This window comes from Zalophus californianus, chromosome 1, assembly GCF_009762305.2.
Source record: "Zalophus californianus isolate mZalCal1 chromosome 1, mZalCal1.pri.v2, whole genome shotgun sequence".
Classification (NCBI taxonomy): domain Eukaryota; kingdom Metazoa; phylum Chordata; class Mammalia; order Carnivora; family Otariidae; genus Zalophus; species Zalophus californianus.
Genome location: NC_045595.1, coordinates 130351793 through 130377607, shown reverse-complemented (window position 1 = coordinate 130377607; position 25815 = coordinate 130351793). Strand labels below are relative to the sequence as shown.

Genomic DNA, 25815 nt, shown 5'->3' with positions numbered 1-25815 from the left:
TACAAATGGGGAACCTGACACATTTGGAAGTTCACAATAAAGAAGTCTCTCTGTGTTTAAAGAAATTTTGATGAATACATAAAGTAAGAGTTGACAAAGACTCAAATATTTTTAACATATAATATATAATATATTCAGCAACTTGGAGGAAAGTCAGCAAACATCCATGTAATTTTTTTTTAAAAGAGTAACAAAACAAAACTGGGATATAACAAATCTAAGTCAACCCTACAAATGATATTTCTTAAAGAAAAATTTATAGGATACTACCAAGGTGTTAAAAACAGTTCCTTAGCCAGGTAGTCAAAAAATACTTTCAATTTGTAATGGTTTTTATTTCAAAATCTATTTATTTAACATTACAAAGGTAGTTAACTGATTCAGACAGAAATATTTTAGTAATGAGAAAATAGTGAAGTTTCGTAGTTATTTGCTTTTAGAATGACAATGCCATTTAGTCAAAAACTGAGTCATACCAATTTCTCGATTGAGGATCTTTTCTTCTCGGTTGCCTACTGGCTCAATTACTTTTAAAAAGGGTTGGAAAAGCCGAAGGTCACAAAGCCGTCTTGTTTCATCAAAAAATTCTTCCCTTTCTGCTTCTTGGGTAACACTTACGAAAATGTAAGAAGATTCATCTTGAAGAAGTTGATGGAGAGGGTACTTTCTTGCTTCTTTAAATAATTCATGCTTTATAGTTATTAATGTAGCCTCACGGAGGCATTCTAACGTCACTATCATTCCATTTGGTAGTAAACATTCAACTAGGATTCTTGGGGGCATCAAGTGGATGCCCCACAGTTCACCTGATGATGGTCTTGGAGGCATTGTTCTGATCCTTTACAAGTTTTACATATAAAACTATTTTAAGGAATTAGATGTGTGGCTGTCCCAAAGCAGAAATCTAAACCAAAGGGGAAAAAAATATGTTAAAAGAAAAACTACAGAAGAATATATTTATGGCATTACTAAATGTAAAAACTCATTTTCTGTAGTTTGAATTGATTAGGGTATTAATAATTTATCTTAAATATTTTGATGGAGACTCGCTCCAAATTAGGCTGAAAGAATTGATTCCAAACAGGAATTAGAAAAAACACTTGGACTGGAAAGGATCTTTTAGATCATGGGTCCATTGCTCTCATTTTAAAGGTGAGTAAAGGTGAGAGAAGTCAAATCTTCCTTTTCACTCCCTACCATTACCCATGTAATGAGAAATTACATGGCTTGGTCTTTTTCTTAAATTCATCTTTGTGATTTCCTTCTTTGTACTGATTATTGTCTACATGACATCTTAGACCATTCTGCTTCTAAAGTAGAATTTACATATATATTCACTATAATATAAAGTGTCATCAATACATCCTTGAGATATGATGATGAATTTGAATGATCCACCTACTTTATCAAATAACCCAACCCTAATAATTCTGATTGAAATGATCAACACACAAATGAGACCCACTGACTCTCTGTTAGTAAAATATTCCAACAGTGTTAAGTACTTTTAATGTTTTTTAAAATACAAAGTATTATTATGATTTGAAGCCCTCATTTTTAAAGATGTCAAAAATCTCCAGGATTCTTTAGAAGATACTGCAAAACCCACAAAGGCACAGGCTTATTTTTTGCTATTTATATTTTCTTTTATTCAGCAAGTTACACTGTAAAGGCATAAAAAAAGGTAAGGTGAGAGACATTATAAAAAAGAAATGAAAGTCAAGCTAGAGAAATGAATCAAAAGGGCCCAGATAACTTATTATATTTGATTATTCTATCAGGCACTGCGGACAACAGTCATAAATGACACTTTGTTTATTCACTAAAAATGTACTGGAGCTAAAAAAAAAAATGTACTGGGGCTTTTTCACAGGACCATGTTAGGTCCTGGGAATATGATAATGAAGACAGGCATGGCCCTTGCACTTACAAAGCAAAGTCAAGAGTGTGAAGATTATGGGTTTGTTGGGTATAGGATAATTAAATTCACAGGTAATTAAATCCAGAAACCTATCTTCTCTGACTCCTGTATGTCATACCCATCAACATCTAATCCATCAACAAACTTTGTTAATTCTATCTCCCGAATCTGTATACTCCACTAATACTCTTAGTACCTTGGGTCAGGCCACTACTATTTCTTGTCTGGACCACTGCTAAAGCCTAAATGGCCTCCCTGGATCTAGGTTTGCCCCCTACAATCCATCTTTCACTTTAGAGCCAGTGTGAGCTAGACAGGGCAATAGGGTCTACTTTGAGCAGACATTTTTGCTATTTTAGTTGCAAACAAGTACTTATAGTATGCTTCAGAGTTCTAATACATGAAGGAGGTGAGAAATAGAAATAGCAAAAATTTCAAGCCCTCCCCCATCTCTAGAAATATAGAAGTCAGTTGGAAGACAATAGAGAATGTACAACGATTTTTAATAGTTGAAAATCTTCCTTCAAATTTATAAGAGACCACTGAAGTTATAGGATTTAAAATATAATTATTCTATTTCCTACACTTCTAAATGAAAATTCATTGGTTAGTAAAAAGACCAGATGGATCAATCTTTGTGCATAATTATAGAAGTGACTTAAGCTAAGCTTTTTAAAACATACAAAAAATTTGAAGAATGCAAGGGAAATGCCAAATGACTACTTTTAAATGATGATCTGACTGCATAAAAAAGTTCAAATAAAAACAAAACCAAACCACAAGCCACACCAAAACAGCAGCTGTGTTTATAGTTTTCTTTGTTGAATGGCGCTAACAGGTCCAAGTTACGGAGTCATAGGGGCAACTATATAATAAATAACATCTCAGAGTCTCATATGTCCCCTAAGAATTAGCAAAAGAGAAGTCTAGTATAGTGGAGAGATCACTGGTTCTAATCTTTATCCTATTATAGTATATTTATGGTCAGTTAACAATTATTAAATACTCAAGACACACGTTCTCAGAATAAATGTGATCATAGCCATAAAACACTTGGGAGATTCTGGAAGGGAGGCACTAGTTGACACTGTGGTAGTACTAAATAGAAGAGAGAGGATGCTAACTTTCTTATTTGTCTTATGTCAGGCCTTACTCTGTACAAACCATTACCTCAGAGCTCACATGAACAGAAGCGTAGAAGAGGGGAATGGAACTAACATTACTAGTCAGTATATATCATGCACTTAGGTGGCAATAACTCTTTCAGGATAGGATTTACCATTTTACATATGAGGAAACTGAAGGTCAGAAAAGTGAAGTTATTTGCCACCAGTAAATGTTAGATAACGGATTTTGAATCCAGGTCTAGATGATTTCAAAGTGCACACTGTAACCATGCTGCTCTTTGGGCTTCAGTTATGGCCAGGTGGTGAATAAGAAAATGGGCTCTAAAGTCACACTGGATTCAAATTCTCACTACCTTAGTAAATAGCTGCCTTGAGCAGTTTAATTCATCTCACTGAACTTCATTCTCCCCATCCCATTTTGTTAAGTTGGGATAATGGCAGAAAATTCATCAGATTGTTGTATTAGATGAGGTAATATATGAAAAACATGTAAGCAAAGAGATTGGCATACAGTAAGCATTCAGTAAATGTTAAATATTCAGTTTATTAATATAAACCTGTAAAGTATACCCACACTACCTTTTCAAGCTATTATGAATTATCCAGGGCTGGCACCAGATAGGGATGGGAAAAAGAGGTTTGAGTTCTTTTACAGAGGGAGACAAGTAAATAAGGAGCCTTATAAAGGAGTGCTAGTTTTAAAAGCTGAACTTTGAAGGTAGCACTGGTAATGCAAGGCTCACAGCTGCCTCTAGTTCCCTGGACTCCTAATATTCCTATTTAAATGGTACAGCTAACTACAGCTTAAGTAAGGAATCCCTTGCTAACCCCCTCCACCTTTTTTTGAAGAAATATCTACCTTTGCTGGGCTCTGAGCTAAATATGCTATGAAAACTAAGGTAAATAAAATGCTTTCTCTTCGGTTGTTGAGGGACTCACAGTTCATTGGGGAATAAAAGCCAAGAACAACTTTGACAATGGAAAATTGTAGGACAGAATATGAACTTTAGTAAAGTCACAGGAAATCTCCAACTGCTTGAGGAGGTTAGCGAAGGCATCAGAGAAGTAAAATTTAAGTAGATTATAGATTAGTAGGGATCTTGCAGGGAAGGTAAGGGGTAGCTTTGACATGGGGAGCTAGATGAGGAAAGCGTTTTAGATTGCCACAAGAGTATGTGTGCAAAGTCACAGACCATGAGAGAACGCAGCCTGTTACCAGCAATAGAGGTTGTTTTTTATTACTTGAGTCTGAAGTGCATGGGAATAGGTAGGGTGTGTGGCAAGGAGGGAGAGGGGAGAAGTAGGCAGGGGCCAGAAAGGTGGGCAGACTCCTTGTTAAGGAGTTTGAATTTTATGTAATATGCTGTAAGTAAAGGAAGTCTTCTAAAGTATTTTGAGCAAGGGGCGCCTGGGTGGCTCAGTCATTAAGCGTCTGCCTTCAGCTCAGGTCATGGTCCCAGGGTCCTGGAATGGAGCCCCGCATCGGGCTCCCTGCTCAGCAAGAAGCCTGCTTCTCCCTCTTCCACTCCCTCTGCTTGTGTTCCCTCTCTCTCTCTGTGTCTCTCTCTGTCAAATAAATAAATAAAATCTTAAAAAAAAAGTATTTTGAGCAAAAGAATGACATGACATTTTTTTCATGATTTTAAATTTCAGATTAAAAAAATATTTCTCTTCAAATACAGGATATAATCAAATAAGCATTAAACCAAGGTGTAAAAATGGTATCTTCTCAATTCCTCTAATTTGGGGGGAAAAAATCCCTAAAGTTAAGAAATCAGCATATATACATGTAACATTTTAAATAAAAGGGCCTTTACACTATAGAAGAAATTAAATGCTGACAAAGAAGGTGGAATTACCCAAATAGAAGTGCATAACCTATTTACAAAGGAACTTATTTGAAAAGCAATAGAGGGGGATAAATCACCATAAAGTTAATATTTAAAATAAGAATCTCTGCAATTTGGCAGTTTGAAGTCACAAACATGTATTTACTAAAAATAAAATACTTTAAGAGTAAGGAACTACTCTATTGTTTTTTTCTTTTCTTTTTACAAACCCTTGTGTTGAGAGCTGACTTTCCATAGACTGCAGGGAGCTATATTCCCCTGCTATGTGGGAAACCCAGACCCAGAAGCAGGGTCTGCCAATTGGTTAGCATTAGGTTCCCCATGAATGTGTACTCAGTGACCCGTGAGGGGCAGCTCCCTTTCTGGCTGTGCCCCATTTTCTGGGACAAGGGGCTCTGCATGGGACCCTGGCCTTGACACTGTTGGCCTTTTGAGTTCAGAATGCCAGGACTAAATATTCATATACTGAAAAATCACAATTATTCAGTACTCTTAGGAAATAAATCAGTTTTTTACTTACCCTAACTTTTTATATATCTAATGATAAGCTTTTCAATTGGGGTGTTCCTGGTTTCTTAAAAGAGTATATATAACTCACAATTTCCCCTTTTCTTGACGAATTAACAGTCCTCGTTATAAAACCAATTACTGTGCTATTCTGAAACACAATACAGCAAAGCACTTCAGTATTATTGAAGAGTCTGAGTGTATTTTTGGCCCTATCCCCGGTGACCCCAGGTTGGAGATGATGCTTTTTAAAATGGCCCCCATCTCTTTGTTTTCCAGTAGTCAATGGTCACTTTTCAGCTGTAGCCCCCCGGCTGTGATAGTAGCCTCCTCTTCTTCAGTTACTCATTTCTATAAGCATCAACACTGACTACCATTTTATAATAATCTCTAGACTAGAGACCAACAGACCAAATGGTGACTGTATGAACTTAGGAGCACAATATATTTAACAGATACCTTGCTGGTCAGAGATTTTGTTTACTTCCTTGTTCTGGTGTTAACATTACTGTTAAAAACTGTGTTTTGGCAGAAGGCACTGAAAGTCTTTAGTGCTTAGAAGGCCTGAACCCCCATTCATTTCTTGGTTAGGGCTGGGTCTGCATTAGCAGTGCAAGTGAGGGCAATGGTATTGCTCAGCTGGAGTAAAGACAACTTTAAGCACAAAATAAGCAGCAGAAATGAACAGTAGAAAACAGTCTCAGACTTGCCATTGTCACTTGACTTTTGTAAGTCGAGGGTTTCTTAATTCATTGGACAATTTAATTTGAACATCTAATGTGCACTCTTTCAGCCCAAGAAGACAATGACATTTTGACAATGTTTTTTAACTTCTAAATTCAAAGCCTTTCCTTGCCCACATGCCAAATCCAGCTCACCACCCGCTTTTGTTAAATAAATTTAAATGGGAATCCCACCAATAAATTGTGTTTGTATGTTGTCAACAATACTTTCCCACTACAACAACAGAGTTGAGCAGATGCCATAGAGACGTGGGGCTTAAAACATTTAATATCTGGTCCTTTACAGAAAAAGTTTGCTGGCCTCTGATAAGGTATCAGAATTACCCAATAAATCAACCTGAGAATTTTCTTTCTTTTTTTTAAGATTTATTTATTTATTTGAGAGAGGAAGAGCATGTGCATGAGGGGAGAGACAGAGCAAGATGGAGAGTCTCAAGCAGATTCCCTGCTGAGCACAGAGCCCAATGTGGGGCTCAATCTCAGGACCCTGAGATCATGACCTGAGCTGAAATCAAGAGTCGGATGCTTAACAACTAAGCCACCCAGGTGCCCTCAACTGGAGAATTTTCTAAATGGACATCACTTAATAAATCATCCCTAACCCTGCCTTTTGGACCACAATCCTACACTTTCACTCGAAGTCCTTCGGGGCTGAGGTGGAGAGGAAGCATTAATTTTAAGCCAGTGAAGTTAAAATCCTAAAATAGGAAAGTATCTCAGAAGTCACTATACAGAGTATTTTCAGCGTTGGGAGATCACTATCTGATATAGAAGTTTTTGTGGAGCACTTCTAAAGTTATCCCAAAACATTATTTCTAAACTTCTTCATTCCATCATTTCTGCCTTTTCTATCTCTTCACATGCTTGTCAGCTATTAGAATTTTCTCTGGGTCTTTTTATCCCCCAATTCCTTTAACCATAATTCAAGAGATAGTTTACCGTCATCTTTGCCATCACTTAAAGTGTTCTTCTGCTAATTAATATTCATCTCAAAATGCAGCAACCAAAATCTAGTATGTACCTATGAATTATGAGTCTCTATAAATACATTCTAAGACTGCAGAAACCTTTTCTAACTCAATTACTTTAAAATATAATGTATACTTTAGATATTTTAATTCAGGTTTCAATTTCAAAAGTATATTATATTTAAAAGTTATTTGTTTTTAAAGTAATCAGTATTACATCTGCATCAGAAAGCCATTAAAATAAGAAAGCTATTTTGAAGTGTACACTTGGAAATTTAGGGGGGTATCTATACTGACTCCATTGGCAGCTTACTCACCTCAAGACAGCCTTAATCTGTTAAAATAAGCAGCTTGTGTTTTCTAGATACCTGTGTTCCACAAATATAGAAGCTTCATAAGTATTTACTGAATGAACAAAAGTTTTAAAAATACTTCTTATTTAACTGATACATTCAACCAACGTTATTTGATTTAATGGACACATTACTAAAGGAGTATATTTAGATATATGTTGACAAGGTATTTTCCACCCTCATTCTCAGAGAGGTCAATGGGAAAACATTAACATGTAGTTTTGTTGCTAATCAGTTGCACCTTTTTATTTGCTCATTAACTAGAAAATATACTTTCCTGTTTTTTTAAATTACCAAATGAATCCTTACTTTAGTCTGATTTAGAACAAAATAAAAAATTTGCCTCTATACTTCCTAAAGAAATAACATGATTAAAATCTAGATTAATAATTCTATGATCTGATTACTCTCTTTAAAACTTATTTTAAATATTTCCAGTTAATTACTCCTTTTCTTAATGTTGCCTCTTACATGTCTTTGATTGTACCTTAATACATTCTTGTTAGAATTATCTATTTCCATATTTGACTTCCTACTAGACTATGAACTTTTTCAGGATAGGATCTTTTTGGGGTCACTACAGTCCTACAGCATAAGAAGTAGGAAATCTAAACTGTTAAAGTTATCCCAGGGAAAGTCCCAGGGCCTGAAACAAAGAGAAGTAGCAATAGTAATAGAAGAAAGAGATAGACGAAGACAGCTTATAACAGGAAATCAAAAGCACTGAGAGACTAACTGGGTTTGAAGGATAAGAAGCGTAATTTTAAACAAATTTCACTGCAGTGGAAATGCATGGGAAGTAAGTGTTTTTCGGTACAATTTTTCATGAGCCCCAGTTAGGGCCTCTAAAATTCTCTTCCTCCAAGAGTCACTGAGCTGTTGTTGGAGTGAGTCCAAAGGGACAGCTGTAATATACACTAGTGCTGGAAGGATGCATTTTATCCACTTCTTTCAAAACGCTGTCCTTCACTGACCTTTACAAGCTGACCATGAGAAAACACATTTAACTCATTCTCTTAGTTATTCAGAGAGAGACCTTAACAACTTCAGTGTGGAAAATCAAGTTCTCATGACCGGTATGTAGAAAATTCAAATTCCTTTAGAAGGGGATATAATTCATTTTCACTATTAAATTCACAGTGCTGTGAAATACACTTCAGAGATTTAAAAATACATTTCAGAGATTTAATGGTTTATTTAAAACAAGGGTTCCCAAATATGAAGATCATAGATGGGCTTAGGAAGGGTCTTTGCTACTGGATTTTAAAAAAAATGACAATTAAGGTCTAAGTCAGTAATGTCTATGCCAATGTAGACTTTTTTTAAAAGATTTTATTTATTTATTTATTTATTTATTTATTTATTTATTTATTTATAGAGGGAGCGCACATGAGTGGGGGGGGCAGGGGGAGAGGGAGAAGCAGACTCGTGGCTGAACAGGGAAGCGCAATGCAGGGCTCGATCCCAGGACCTTGAGATCATGACCTGAGTCGAAGGCAGACGCTTAACTGACTAAGCCACCCAGGTGCTCCTGTGGACTTCTGATTATCAATAAATTCCTGAACAAGGACTTTATTAAGGTGGGTTAAAAGAATCCAGTGTGGGGGCGCCTGGGCGGCTCAGACGGTTAAGCATCTGCCTTCAGCTCCGGTCATGATCCCAGGATCCTGGGATCGAGCCCCGCATCGGGCTCCCTGCTCAGCAGGAGGCCTGCTTCTCCCTCTCCCACTCCCCCTGCTTGTGTTCTCTCTCTCCGTCTCTATGTCAAATAAATAAAATTAAAAAAAAAAAAAGAATCCAGTGTGACTAGCAGAATTGAATGGGATAAATAAGCATAAGAGTCACTAATGAAGTATAGATTAATAAATACCTGATCTTAATTAAATAATGAATTTAAATTCTATGTTTTATATAGATATAAAGAAACCTTACCAAATCTCAAAATATGTAGTCACTAATTTCCCCAATTTGAACTTCAAAAATTCAAATTTTAGTGTGTGATAAAATTTCTTAAAATTTAAGCTCAAAAAGAGACTAAATATTAATAGATAGAGGTGATAGAAATATAGACAGGATTATGAGGAAAAGCAAACATAGTTAAGCACGTAGAAAATACAAAAGATATTTCATAATATCAAACAATTTAATAAGACAAATGACTCCACAGCGACATAGAGTTTTCCAGAAAATATTTCTTTTCTCTTTGTGAGGGAGTCAAGGCAGGATTATCATAGTTTCACATAAAACAAGCAGTAGGCAGTCAAAAGTCAATAGTAAATTAGGCAATTCTAGAAACCCCATTTATTTTTTAGATCCAGATGGCAGTATTTGGTAAGTTATGATTTCAAAATATAAAACTGAAAGAATGACTAGTACTTCAAATGAAAAATACATTAATATTTTGCCTTATTTTTCTAGTAGTAGAATACTTTTGCTCTAATTCTTTGATTCCTCCTTATTAACCAGCCCATCTTGTGACTGATGGCATGTATTGATAAGACAGGTGGACAGAATTAAGGGTGCCTCTTTCTGCCCAAAGAAAAGGACAAAGCTAATGATTCCATAAGGAAAATCTAACCAGTGACTTGAGCTTTGACATCTTAATACCTGGAACAAATAATCAATGGAGCTGAAAACATTTTGGAAACCTCTACATTTTTTTCAACTATGGTATTATTTAGTCTTTAGTAGCAAAGAAAACAACATATATGAACCCAGTCTAGTTCTAGGGGTAGAGCAGAAATGGTTTAACCAGTGTTTTTGCTTTTGTTCAGATCATTCCTCCATCATCTTCAGCTCTACCGACCCTATGGAGAACTCTGCAATTCTTCTTTTTTTTTTTTTTTAAGATTTTATTTATTTATCTGAGAGAGAGCAGGGTGAGGGGCGAAAGGGACATAAGAATAGTGAGAAAGAGTCCTAAGCAACTCCACCCTGAGTGTGGAGCCCAACATGGGGCTGGATCTCACAACGCTGAGACCGCAACCGGAGCCGAATAGCCTGACTGCCCCATGCAGGTGCCCCAAGAGAACTCTGAAAAAAAAATTTTTTTAAAGATTTTATTTATTTATTTGACAGAGAGAGAGACACAGCGAGAGAGGGAACACAAGCAGGGGGAGTGGGAGAGGGAGAAGAAGGTTTCCTGCGGAGCAGGGAGCCCGATGTGGGGCTTGATTCCAGGACCCTGGGATCATGACCTGAGCCGAAGGCAGACGCTTAACGACTGAGCCACTCAGGTGCCCCGGGAACTCTGCAATTCTTTAGACTTCTCCAAGAGTTTCCTTATTTCCACAAAGTGAATAAAAATAGTTATTACCTCATAATGATTCAAAAGAGTTAAGTGAAACAATACATGTAAAATCCTAGCATATAGTGCCTAGAGCATGGAAATTCAATAAAGGTTCCCTCTCTTATCTATTGGATCCATGCTATCTAAATCCATGGGTCCAGAAAGGAGCCAGAACTTTAGCGTTTCAGGATTATAATCATTAAAAAATATTTTGATGCAGAATATTTTACTTACATCTTTAAAATCTGTACAAATGTCTCTGTCCTCATCTTTATATTTGTTTCTGTATTATTGAACTGCACAACTCCTAAAGGATGAAACCTTTATCTGTTTGGTTTTTTTTTTTAAAGATTTTATTCATTTATTTGAGAGAGCGAGCGAGCACATGAGCAGGGGAAGGGGTAGAGGGAGAGGGAAAGCAGACTCCTGGCTGAGCGTGGAGCCCTACTGGGCTTGATCCCAGGACCCTGAGATCATTACCTGAGCCAAAGTCAGACACTTAACTAACTGAGCCATCCAGGCGCCCCGAGGTCTGTCTCTGTTTAAATCCGTTTACACACTCTCAGTAGAGCATAAGCATTAAAAAATGGACATTTGATATATTTCAATAATGATAAAACATAAAAACAAATACAAATCAACAAGAGACATAAGAAAATAGAAGAAATATATACAAAAATTCTTATTTTAGAATTATGCTATACGTAATTGGCAAAATCTACTTCTTTACATGTATACGTGAGATTATATTGATTTTCTTATTTAAAGGAAAAGAGGGAAAATGCAATGAATGTTAGAGATAAAAACGCCAAGTCATAGTAACAAATATTTTTGGTTCTTGGACTGAAAAAAATGACGACCAGTTAGGAAAAGAGAGAAGTGAAAGGGTATTACATAGACCATACCACTGATTTTCTCTTCATATTAAATAAATGCCTTTTAATCATATTTGGTTTGATTGAAAATAAGCAGGAATGATTTTTTGGGGGGGGCTAAAAACCAACAACACAGCTCATGTCCTACATTAAGTAATATACTATCTGGTTCACTGAAGCAATACTTAAAGGAAATTTGGTATAATGTGGAGAGTAACTTTTTAATGAGAGAAAAAAAACTTTCTTTATAAATCATTACAAACTAGTCTCTTTTATATAAAGAGAGAAGTAACCCTAAAGTATTTAAATTTTACAGCTGTATCTGCATCTTGAAGGGCCAAAAGTATACTTCAACAAGACAGGGAAAATAGAACCCCAATTATGTATCTGGTTGTCTCCATGAAAATTTAACCAATATGAGATCATTGAAGAGACCAGCCCAGCAAGAAAGGAAGGAAATGCAAAATATGGAGGGGTTCTTGAAATGTTACTATTTTCTGCTAAACAAACATCTTAGTTCCCAGGGAACATAAAGAGAAGAGAACCTGAAAGCTTAACCTTTTACAAGTAAGTTTATAACCAAACTTATAACTGATGATAACTAAAATATGGGGCTCAGAGTCCTTTGTAATTTCCCTTTACAAATGAGACTCATGTACCATATACTTCAGGAACAAAAGCAATTTATTATTTGGTATTGCACAGATGGTGCCAGCCACACATTGTTTCCTTCTTGATTTATGGGTTAAGAAAAAAAGTATAAAAGGGATCTACTTTTCAGCTTAAAATCAATATGAAAACTAACTCTCTCTGTTTTTCTTTCAAAAGCCTGGGGGCTTCACCAAAAAAAACTTCATTCTTTCTTGCCCTAAAGAAGCTAACACCATCCTGCACTTGGTTGATTTGTAAAATTGTTATTTCCTGGCTGCTAATGATAGAGAAAGAAGAGACAAAAAGAGTACATCATCCAGGTCCTAGCTAGATAAATTCATTGGGAAGCTTAAGAATATCTAGATTAAGCATCTTAAATAAGAACATCTAGAAAAAGGTAACCGTAGCAATGTGTCTTCCAGCTCACTTGACTATTCTTTTAAAGACCTGTAACAAACTGAAGGCAAGATGTTTCCATAAGCCACCAGGAATAAGAATTTACTTCCCTTAAGTTTATCAAATGACTTTTTCTTTTTTCTTTATGTTTTTTCTTGTATAGTGTAAATGCCTTTGTAAGCCTTTCCATGTCTTTGAATACCTCAACAATCTTCTTCCAAGTCTTCCTGCCACTGTGGGTTAGGGTGGATGAACCTCTGGAAAACACTTGCTTCACACTATTCCCTTTTGTTTTCTCTATTCATCAAGAATGAACAGCTACCTTATTTCCTTATATCATGGAATGAAGACATAGTTTAATTTCTACCGGGGCTTCTAGTCAAGTACTATTTCTTCTGGTGGTAGCTCTCTAGTGTCTAGATGCTTTAAAACTTGTTTGCACTCCACTACTGATTAACCTTATGGTCTTCCTTGACAATGATGAAAAAATGAGTCTTGTATACCAACCTTCTACTGCCATTATAAAGTGAAACTTGAGTTAGCTACAGATTTCTCAGTAGATCCAGTTGTTCTCTCTTCCTTGTACAGAACAGGTAGTTTGTGTCCACAAAGAGAAAAGAATCCCAAAATGATAAAATAGTAAATGTTTCGTCTAGTCCAGTCCAATAAAGACAGCTACCTTTGACTGGAGGTACTAGCAGACACAATATATTCACCTAATTGAATCCAGACATATTTCATAGAAAGTCTCTGCTTTGGAGTATTATTTTCATTTTTGACCAACTCAACATTCTAAACTCAAAATCTGCCATCTGTTCCATTTTCTGACAATAACAGAATAGTTTAGTATTTAATAGTAATGGTGAAAAAACTCCACTGCAAGTAATTATTGACCAACTTTAATAGTGATTTATCATCCTTCAATATTTGATCTCTGATAAAGGGGCTATTTCACTAAAGCAAAATTTGAAGTAATGCCGAACAGCTGTTTGGCAAGCCAAGGACATAGATCTCCCAGAAGTGCAATGAGAGAGAGAGGAGCTCAATTTCAGCACAAGCATCACCTAGCTAAGATGTGAACAGGAGAGGTCTATGAGTGATAGCAACAGCAGTGTGAAGGCACGTAAACACAAATATTTTAAAAATCAATTTTTGGGGGGGGCCTGGGTGGCTCAGTCGTTAAGTGGCTGCCTTCAGCTCAGGTCATGATCCCGGGGTCCTGGGATCGAGCCCCATGTCTGGCTCCCTGCTCAGCAGGAAGCCTGCTTCTTCCTCTCCCACTCCCCCTGCTTGTGTTCCCTTTCTCGCTGTCTCGCTCTCTAAAAATAAATAAAATCCTTAAAAAAATAAAAATAATCAATTTTTTTAAGCCAATACAATATGGGCAATGGTACTTCAGAATCCACTTATTGATGAGAGAGAAATAGTAGTAGATGGTCTTCACTTTGCCTCTTTAAACATTTACTTGTTCACTTATACTTCATGTGGTGTAATATACCACATATCTGGAAAGCCATAGTTATATACCTTAAAATGATAGCAATGAGAATGACAAATTGAAATGGGCATAACTGTGTAAAAATAGCAACATAAGTTATCAGTAAGTAGAATATTTCTATTTTATTCACTGATGTTCAATATGTCATCTGTTGACCACTAAAGGCATATTATTAAACAATAAATTACCTTATAATAATTCAGTAAGTTAAAGTGCTTCCTTAGAAAATATATCACCTGACAAAAACTTATAAACCAGTTATTTAACCTAAGTCATTAAACTATTAGCCCAACAATTACTTCATACATTACAGTTTATTATGTAATCTTGCTGAAATTAAAATAAAGGCACAGAGTAAGATGTAATAAAGTTTGAAACAGAGAACTTAAAGGAGCTAAAGTTCTAAACCTTCACTGGGAGTAATAAATCAAGAAAGGGAATGAATGTAAAGATTAAAGTGAAGAGAGAAGAGAATGTTCTGGAGTTGGAGAGAGATCTCGTGGAGGACAATAATGGAGACTTTTGAGTCTGTGCTCAATAATGGTTATTACAAGGATGGATACATGATGTAGAATGCTGATGTGAAAATGTGGAAAGCATCTATTATAGTACATAAAGAGCACATTCAAAGCTCTATTTCTTAAATGGCAAGGTTAAGGTTAAACTAAAACTAGACCATAAACTTTTATTTACTTATTTATTTTAAAAAGATTTATTTATTTAAGAGAGAGTGAGCGAGCATGAGCGGGGGTGGGGGGCAGAGAGAGAAGCAGACTCCCTGGGAGCAGGGAGCCCAATGCGGGACTCCATCCCAGGACCCTGGGATCATGACCTGAGCCAAAGGCAGACGCTTAACCGAATGAGCCACCCAGCTGCCCCTAGACTATAAACTTTTAGCTTCATCTAGTCAATACTAATAATTTCTATTACTTGATAGTTGCCTAATGGTCTAAGGAATCACAATCTGATAGTCTCATACCAATTTGGTGGGGAGTAAGAAAAAAAGGCACAGAAAAAATTCTTTAAAGTATTCCCACTGTCAATACTGCAAATCAGAAATTCACCTTTTGTCACAAAGACCTCAAAATGATAAAGTTCTTTTCAAAGATAAAAGTATGGTTCTATATTTATAGCATAATTAACAAAACCAAAATAATTAGCTTATTAGTTTAAAAAATCTACTTTCACATCTCTAGGAATCAGCTAATTAAAACCTGTGCTTGGTTCCTTTGTTCCAATTGGCTTTACAATACTAGTGTTCTTACCCATCACTAGTCTACTCACAATGGTATCATTAGCACTAAGATCCAAATAACAGTGCTGTATTTATGACTGCACTTTAGTTTACACAAAAGCAAAATTCTGAGAAAAGCATGAGTCATTATCCCCAGGGAAAAAAATAATGTTTCTTTGGTCAGAATATGAAACTTATTACTGAAACCAGTAATTTAGCCTAGAAATTCCTTTTCTGAATAAATGGAACAGAATGTTTCTTTTCTCTATTTTAACACTCCAAAACTAGCAGAACTGTCCATCTGTCTGCTTTTACTACTCTACATATCTGGTGTATGGTGACAGAAAAACAACCTTTAGTCTAACTATTTTCAGTACTGCTCTTTTGTTTTGTCCTGTCAGAATGTCATCTTCCCAGGACAAAATAGAGACAGAGAGACACACACACACCCCTCTCCCTCACTATTTGGGTAATCTTTTACTAAGTCACTGTAAAATATGTAGAGAACATTCTAAAAGTGGGTATTTATTTCCATAATGTTAAATGTTAGAAAGTTCTCAGGTTCATATTTTATATCTCACCTTACAGTATCTTCATAATTAAAAGGTAAAAGTTACAAAGATAAGGAACTACTGGGGTGCCTGGGTAGCTCAGCTGATTACGCATCTGCCTTTGGCTGAGGTCATGGTCCTGTGGTCCTGGGATTGAGCCCATGTTGGGCTCCCTGCTCAGTGGGGAGTCTGCTTCTCCCTCTGTCTGCCACTCCCCCTGCTTGTGCTCTCTCTCTCTCTCAAATAAATAAAGTCTTTTAAAAAAGATAAGGAACTATTGATGTTTTAAATGATTTAAAGTTTTTCCCCAAATTTTCCCAAAAACAAGTCAAAATAATCTTTCTAGGATATTTTTCTGGCCGCCTTCAATTGTTTTTTTTGTTGGTACCTCTTACTTTGTTTATTCATGATATCACCACTCTCTCAATCTCTAAGGTTGGACACTTTGGAGATCTCAACTCCTTTTGCGTGATATCACTTCCTGCATTAAACCACCCACAAACTCATCACTTTTGGGGGGAGCATCTTCTCTATCACTACTAAACTCTAAAGCGTTCTCATATGGAACAATGATAGGTCTCTAATTCAACAAGCATTTATAAACACTGCTATCTACAAGACACTGACAAAGTGAAGAGGGGAAAAAACCATTCACATGTGTATATAAGTGAAGATGAAAATCTTTATTACCTTACAATCTACAAGGCAGAATATAGTAATTATAGGAGAAAGTGTATGTATGTGCTTGTTTAAGGGAAAGAAGCTTAATGACTGGTAGGACTTCTGATAGGTACAAAAAGAGGAGCAGGTTAACTGTGCAGTAAGAGCTAAGGCAAAAAGCCTGGAAACACAGTATTCAATCCCCTCCCCCAATTCGCTATCCAGTTTCACTAAAACTGGCTACCTAAAACATATATCTAATCACATCACTACTCAATTAAAATAATATGGTGAATTTCTGTTATCTAAAATATACTTCAAACTCAAAGCCTCATCAACCATTATAACTATGCTCTGCCCTTATGCTTTTTCCCCACACTCCAAGCTCTAATCTTTCTAGATCAATCTTTTTCCTTTACAGTTTTCTTTGCCTTTGTAAGAAGGGTCCATGATCTTTCTTCTATGTCTGTTCCCATTCATTGCCATTTCAATCATACCTTTCCTTTAAATTCAGCCCAATGCTTTCCCTTCTGTCCCTTCACAGTCTCACTAAACTTGGTTTATAATTCCAGATTAACTTTAGAATCATTTTGTGAAATTCAAAAACAAAGATCAAAGCAAGTTTGTTTGTATTTTGATTGAGAAACTATGATTTGTACTAATTTAGGGAGAACTGACATTTTTACAAGCTATCTTTCCTATCCAAGGATGTACTTACACTTATCTAAATCTGTTTTTCAATGTTCCTTAGTAGTTACCTTTTAATTGTACTATAATTAACATACAGTGACCGCACAAGCACTTTTTGTATCCATGGAACCACCATACAAAACCAGATATAGGACATACTATTAACCTGGAACATTACCTCATGCTCTTTTCCAATTCATTTCTCTCTCTGTCCCTAGATTACTGCATTTTGATTTCTGTAATCATAGGTTACTTTTACAGGTTCTTGACTTCATATAAATTGAATCACAGTGTATACTCTTTTGTGTTTGGCTTCTTGTTTAACATATTGTATCTAAGATTTATCCACGTTGTTAATGTATCAGTAATCAATTCTTTTAAGTTGCCAAGTAGCAGTCCAAAATATATTTCAACTTGTTTATCCATTCTCCAGTTGTTGAATATATGGGCTGTTTTGGCTTTGGCCATGAACATTCTTATATTAGTTTGTTTTTGTTTTAGTGGACATATACTTTTATCTCTTTTGGTAAATACTTAGGAGTAAAATTCTGGGTTATATGGTATGCAGACTGACTACTTATCCTTAAGAAGGCCTGCTTGCAAGGTTGGCCCTGGTTGGTGTCTGGGAACTTGGATCATGGATTTTGAAAGACTTTCCACCCCTTACGTGATAAAAGTGGCTCACTCACTGTGCCTGAATTGTTTATGAAAACAATATGTTTTATGTTAAATAGCTGCTTGCCTTCTGGAATTTGGGTATGTACTGGGCAGAGGGATCAGCCTCGAAGTATCTGTGTACTGAATCTAACAAGCTTCCCTGGTTGTCTATGTTTCATACATGTTGTCTCAACTTCTTGCTGGGGAAATTAAATGTATCTTGTGACTCCACTGCAAGAGGACCCTTGGAACCCTGCACCTAATCTTCCCTGAATTTCTCCCCATACACCTTTTCCTTTTGTTGGACTGTGGTTTGTATCCTTTTGCTGTAATAAACCATGGTCATAAGCATGATTACACAGAGTCCTATGTGTCCTCTTAGTAAACCATTGAACCTGGGGGTGGTCTTGGTGACCTCCCAAATACATAAGGTAAATGTTATGTTTAACTTTGTAAGAAACTGCTTACCAGTTCTCCAAAGTGACTGACCATTTTGCATTCCCGCCAGCAATAAATGAGAATTCCAGTTGCTCTCTATCCTCATAACTAGTTAGTGCTATCAGTTTTTCTACTTTAGCTATTCTAGTGGGTATGTAGTGGTGTATAAAAACATTATGGTTTTAATTTGCAGTTACTGATGACTAATGATGTTGAAATTTTTTCATGTGCTTATAGGCCATTTGTTTATCTTCTGTGAAATGTCTGTGTCTTTACACATTTTTATATTAGGTAGTTGATTTTTTTTAAACGTTGACTTCAGAGGTTCTTTATATATTCTGGATATAACTTCTTTTGTCACTTATAAGAACTGAGAATATTTTTTCCCATTCTGTGGCATATCTATTCATTTTAATGTTGTCTTTTGATGAGCACAAATTTTTAATTTTGATAAAGTCTTATTTACCTCATTTTCTTTTATAATCAGCACTTCCTATGTCTTGTCCAAGAAATCTTTGCCTTCTTAATAGTCTTTTTTTTTTTTAAAGATTTTATTTATTTTTTGAGAGAGAGAGAATGAGAGAGAGAGCACAAGAGGGAAGAGGGTCAGAGGGAGAAGCAGACTCCCTGCCTAGCAGGGAGCCCGATGTGGGACTCGATCCTGGGACTCCAGGATCATGACCTGAGCCAAAGGCAGTCGCTCAACCAACTGAGCCACCCAGGCGCCCTGCCTTCTTAATAGTCTTAAAAGATTTCTTGATGTAAATTCTGCTACGGCTTACTAAGTTTATTTCTTAGATAAGTGATCTTTTTGTTAATTTTATAAATGAGTTCTTCTCTTCCATTATATAATTGGTTATTGTTCATATAAAGGAAAACTGTTTTATATATTAACATTATAATACCAAGAAGACATACAGGAAGAGGTGGATAAATATGACTAAGTAAAAGTAAAAAATCTGGTTTGGCAAAAGTACCATAAACCAAATGGAAAGACCACTGGCAAACTGGTGATATATTTGTAATACATAGGACAAAAGGCTAATTTTTTGGGGTAATTTACAAATAGCTCAGACAAGTCAATTAGAAAAAATATGAATAAGAAAACAGTACAAATACAGTTGGCAGAAAAGAAAATTTAAATGGGTAAGCTCAAGAAAATAATTTAAAAATACAAATAAAACAATGATATATTTCCATTTTTTACTTATCAGATTGAAAAACATTAAGCTTATTAAGCGTTAAGCGTCTGCCTTCAGCTCAGGTCATGATTCCAGGGTCCAGGAATCGAGTCCCGCATTGGGCTCTTTGCTCAGCAGGGGACCTCCTTCTCCCTCTGCCTGCTGCTCCCCCTGCTTGTATTCTCTCTCTCTCTCACCCCTCTCTCTTTGGCAAATAAATCAATAAAATCTTAAAAAAAAAAAGAAAAACATTTGAATTTGATGAAACCCATTACTACAAAGATAGTACTCTTAGAAAGTTGGTGGAAATGTAAACTTTCTAGAACACAATTTTGACAAAATGATTCAAAATTTAAAATGTACATATTCTTAGACTAGGCAATCCCACCACTAGGAATTTGTTATATGGATATGTTTGTAAAAAATTCACCAAAAAGTAGGTTAAAGAATATTTAATGAGGCAATGTTCATGAAAGCAAAAGCTGGAAATAACCTATCAACAGGGGAATGGTTATGTAAATTATAGTAGTGCATTTTATGAAATATTATGCAGCTATTAAGATGTAAGATATAACTGTATGTACTGATATGAAATGATCACCAAAATACAGTAAGGAGTCAAGGAAGAGCAACAGAGCAGGGTGTTTATAAAAAGGGAGGGAACAGACTTTTGATTTCAAAATATCAGTGTAAAGACCTTTGTGCCCCAAATCACTCCTAAATAAGGAGAGTAAGAAAAACACCTTCTTTGATGAAGCTAGAAAATTGTCACCCTAAACCATAATATATAGAAAGGGTAAAAAAAAAAAAAAGGATGATAAATGAGATGAAGAATATTAAATTAAGTGCCTAAAGATAAAAAGGAAGCCAATTGTCACAGAACCTCAGAAAGGTTTGGGGCTAGGAGATACCTGGAACTATTAGCATTCCAGGTCTCTAACTCCACCTAGTACAGTCAATGACTTCCCAATCCTTCAGAAATCAGAAGGTGCAGTTTCTGGAAAAACTAAACCCAACTGACTTTGGATTTAAATAGACACAGAAGTAGATAAGGGTAAAGCTGTGACTAAAACCAGAAGATTACATGAAGTCTAATGACACTCAAAGCCCCTTTCTTCAGTATAGCTCTAGAACACAAGCAGGTCTACATAGGAGATGGTAAATTTTCCCCAGAAAAGGATCCAAAACTGATTAACCTAGAGAAAGATCATGACATTTAGGGATTTCCTGCAGCACAGTCCACCAACAGACAAGAGTTCTGCCCTCAAACTCCACTTTCCACCAGCTTTTAATGATGATTAAATATAAATGACATGTCGTCAAGGACTTTTATGCATTTCAGGAAAGTCTCCAATATTAAGGACAGAGACTAAAACATCATGGGAGTGCTAAGAAACAGAATGATGAAACAGAAAAAAATATCAAGGAAACTAAAATAGTCTAAGAGAAAATATTGTATATCACTAACCAGATGAAGAACCAGTAAGAATAGAACAATTAGACAATAAAAGCTGAAAAAAAGTTCAATAAAAGTTTGAAGTTATAGTCAAGGCAATTTTCCAGAAGGCAGAATAAAAAGAAAAAGATGAGTAAAAGGAGGGCAAGGTAAAAATACAGAAAAAGAAATCCAGGAAGTTTAATACCTGATTTGTAGGAATTCCAGAAAGAACAATGAAAACAGAGGTGAGAAAATATCAAAAAAGTAAGGCAAGAAAATTTCCAAGAACTGAAGGATGTTATTAAGTCTGCAGAAAGCAAGGACCTACTTAGCACACAGCACAATAAATGAAAAATACAATACCTTAAAACTTCAGAACACTAGGCACAAAGAGAAGATAATAAATACTTCCAAAGAGAAAAATAACTAAAAGATCAGGAGCCAGAATGGCACTGGACTACTAAATAGCACAGCTGGAAGCTAGAAGGCAGTAGAGCAACACTGCAAAAATTCTGAGTAAAAATGATTTTCTTTTTTTTTTAAAAGATTTTATTTATTTATTTGAGAGAGAGAATGAGATAGAGAGAGCATGAGAGAGGGGAGGGTCAGAGGGAGAAGCAGACTCGCTGTTGAGCAGGGAGCCCGATGCGGGACTCGATCCCGGCACTCCAGGATCATGACCTGAGCCGAAGGCAGTCGCTTAACCAACTGAGCCACCCAGGCGCCCTAAAAATGATTTTCAATCTAGAATTCTACACTCACCTAAAATATCACATACTGGTAGGAGTAGAAAATGACATATTCAGGCATGTAAAACATCAAAAAATTTACCTCTCAGTTATCCCTTTTCAGGAAGCCATTAGAGGATATGCTCCTGTAAATGAGGGAATAAACCATGAAGGTATGGGGCACAGGAAATCAAGGCTCCAACACAGGAAGCAGGTGTAGGGAATTTCCAGGATGAGAGCAAAGAGAAGTCTTATGATAACAGCTGTGAAAGAGACCTAGGGAGCAGTGAAGATTAAATCAGAAAAACCGAAGGCTCTAGGAAGGATATCTTAGGAAAATAACCAAACTAGGGGCGCCTGGGTGGCTCAGTTGGTTAAGCGACTGCCTTCGGCTCAGGTCATGATCCTGGAGTCCCAGGATCGAGTCCCATATCGGGCTCCCTGCTCAACAGGGAGTCTGCTTCTCCCTCTGACCCTCTTCCCTCTTGTGCTCTGTCTGTCATTCTCTCTCTCTCAAATAAATAAATAAAATCTTAAAAAAAAAAAAAAGAAAATAACCAAACTAATTACCTCACAGGTGAAAGGTATGACAAAGATGGATTGAAGTGTGTGGGAAGAAACTCAGATAACAATGGTAAGTAAGCAAAAATTTTTTAAATGAGGTAATTATTTAATAAAAATAAAAACCAGAAAAGCTATAACCAAATGCACTATTTGCTTCATTACTGAATAATATTTATATGGTCGTAATAATGAAAACACTAGTATGTACTTAACCAGTAATAACTAATTAGGATGTGAGATAAGGCAAAATAAGGCATAAAAAGAGTTAAAATCATGTTACAAGAAGAAATGAATGTCAATTATTGGTGGACCAAGAGATAGTGCCATATCCTATAATTATAAGCTAGAAAATATGAGCTGAAATAGTTGAAAGTGGTTTTCCTGAAGAATTACATAAGGCAAGACAAGTTCAGGGGAGACGATGGGAGGAAGGAGTAGTAGTAAACTTTTACATCAATCTTTCAGTAGTAATTTAAAATCACATGATTATATTTTTATTTCAGTTTATTTGAGGTAATTTAAAATTCTGTTCAGTGTGTCTTGGTAAGTGTGTAACAGTTGTGAAAAATCACACCATAATCAAGTTAAAAACAGTCAATTATCTATCCCCAAAATTTTCTCCCTTTGTAGTCAATCCTCAATTCCCTTTCTTACCCCAGGTCCTAGGTAACTACTAATCTGGTTTTTGTCACTGTATATTTTTCTAATTCTGGAATTTCATATAACTGAAATCATTCAGTATGTATTCTTTTGTGTCTAGTTTCTTTCACTTAGCATGATGTTTTCATTTTTAGCATTTATATTTAGGTCTGGATCCATTTTGAATCAATTTTGGGGTTTGGTGTGAAGACCTTGTTAAGGATCTTTTTTTAAATTCCTCCAAATGGACATCTAGTCATTCTAGAACCTTTTTTTGAAAAGATTCTTTCCCCCTTGAATTACATTAGCATCTTTGTAAAAAATCAATTATCCTATTAAGTATGGCTCTATTTCTAGACTCCAAATTTCTTCCATTCATCTATATGTCTATCCTTAGGCTAATACTGAACCATTTTGACTACTGTGCTTCATAGCAAGTCTAAACATCAGGTACTTTAAGTCCTCAGATTTTGTGCTTAAAATTTTTTTCTGCTACTTTATGCCTTTGCATTTCCATATAAATTTTAGAATCATATTGTCAATTTCTATGAAAAAGACTAGCAAGATTTTGATTGGGATTGTATTGACTCTATAGATCAAAGTTTTTGAGAATTGCCATCCTAAAAACATTTAGTCTTCCAATTCAAAAACATGGTATATCTCTCAATTAATCTAGGTCTTAATTTCTGTCAGCAATACTTTGCAGTTTTCAGTGTACAGGTTTTGCATATCTTCTGTTGAATTCATTTCAAGGTAATTATATAATGCTACTGTGGTTTTGTTTTTACTTTTTAATTTCATTTTTGGATAGTTCATTTCTAGTATATAGAAATACAATTAGTTCTTATTATCTTGTATTCTACAGCCTTGCCAAATTCACATTAGTTCTATTAGTTTTTATTTTTCTTGCAGATTCCTTACAACTTTCTATATACATGTCACCTGACAATAATAGTTTTACTTCATCCTTTCTATTCTGTAAGTCTTTTCATTTCTTTTTCTCGTCTTAATGCATTAGCTAGGACCTCCAGTGTAATGGTGAATAAAGGTGGTGAGAGTAAACATCCTTACCTTGGTCTTGATCTTAAATGGAAATGCACAAAATCATTCACCATGAAGTATTTTCCTTTCCTTTTTTTGAGAGAGAGCGTGAGCAAACGTGGGGAGGGTGGGAGGGGAGACGGAGAGAGAGAATCTTTTTTTTTTTTTTTTTTAAAGATTTTAGAGGGAGAGCAAGCGAGTGTGCACACGCGCCGGGGAGGGGCAGAAGGAGAGAGGGAAAGAGAGAATCTCAAGCAGGCTGCCTACTGGGCACAGAGCCCCACTCAGGGCTTGATATCACAACCCCAAGATCACGACCTGACCTGAAATCAAGAGTCAGACGCTTAACCAACTAAGGCACCCAGGTGCCCCAGTATACTGTTTTTTCTTAAGCATCCTTTATTAGGTTAAGGAAGTTGCCTTTAATTCCTACTTTGCTGAGGGTTTTTGAGTTTGTATTGAATGTTGTCAAATACTTTTCTGCATCTACTGAGATGGTCATACAGTTTTTCAACTTTATCTTAGTAGCATGGTATATTACATTGAATTGATTTTTGGAAGTTAAACCAACCTTGCATTGCTAGGATAAATCCCATATAACTATGGTGTATTATCCTTTTTATACATTACTAGATTTAATATCCTAATATTCTGTTAAGGATTTTTGTGTCTATGTTCACGAGGAATATTGTATGCTCGTTTTTTTTTTTTTTCCCCCCTCGCAATGTCTTTATTTAGCTGTGGTATCTGGGTAATACTGGCCTGACAAAATGAGTTGTGACATTTTTTACTCCTGTATTTTCTGAAAATCATGTATACATATGTATACATACATATGTATGTATAAATTCATAATTTATAATTATGAAATGTCCTTCCGTATATCTAGTATCACTCTTTGTTTTACAATATATCTTCACTGATATTATTATACTCACTCTAACATTTTTATGCCTGTTTTCTATGGAGGAGAATCACCCAATCTCATCATGCTGTCATTACTGGAAGATCCAATTATTTTAATGATGAAAATTAAACACAAATTTTAAAAGGGAATATAATGGTAGACTCAGAATATATTTTTAAAAAGAAAATGTTGATTATAACTCTATACTAATAAAATATGGATTAAAAATATATGTAAATATACCTTCCTTTATCCTCTTCTATTCTCCCCCCTAGAATTAGTCACATGCTCTTAACACTGGCTCTACTTTGGAGGGTAGGATATGATTGGGAAGTTAGGAGATAGAAATGGATATACAAATTCGAAACCAAAATTTGCAAATAATAATTTGTCTCCTCCTTTATTATACTCATTTTCTTTCCCTTGTTTAACTCCATTAGTATTGTACACCAACACAAATGAGAAAAGTTATTGATTGTTCCTTGTTATTCATAACATGAATGGAGTGTGAACCTTTGATTATTAAGCCTGACTGAAGTTTCTGGTTTGGGATACATATTATTTAATATGTCAAGGAATAGCTTACTATTCATATTTTACTAAGGTTGTGTGGGAGAGAATGTATGTGCATATGTGTGTTACTGATACCCTAAAGTTAAAATGATCCACCGTATTTCTAGCATAAATGCCATTTGATTGTGGAGTGTGCATGTGTATGTTTTCACAAACTACTGAATCTATTAGTTAATGCTTTATTTAAGATAAATAATCCCTGAAGTGAGGCAGGTCTGTGGTTTTCTTTGTGTGTGTGTGAGACAGAGCCTTTAATATAGTGTAAGAAGTTTTATAATAGCTTTTAATATACTGAATGTTTAAAAGAAGAATAATGAGGGGACATTAGCCTTAACA

General features: G+C 35.6%; 1 protein-coding gene across 2 annotated transcripts in view; it reads right to left on the bottom strand.

Moving 5' to 3' along the window:
* The window catches only part of PIK3CA (phosphatidylinositol-4,5-bisphosphate 3-kinase catalytic subunit alpha), an 81794-nt gene that overhangs the window by 34897 nt on the left and 21082 nt on the right, over positions 1–25815 (bottom strand). For both annotated transcript variants that reach the window (XM_027587802.2, XM_027587803.2), the window contains exon 2: positions 477–904. In XM_027587802.2, coding sequence (XP_027443603.1) covers positions 477–828 — 352 coding nt within the window. In that variant the 5' untranslated portion in view covers positions 829–904. The remainder of the gene's footprint in view (positions 1–476; positions 905–25815) is intronic.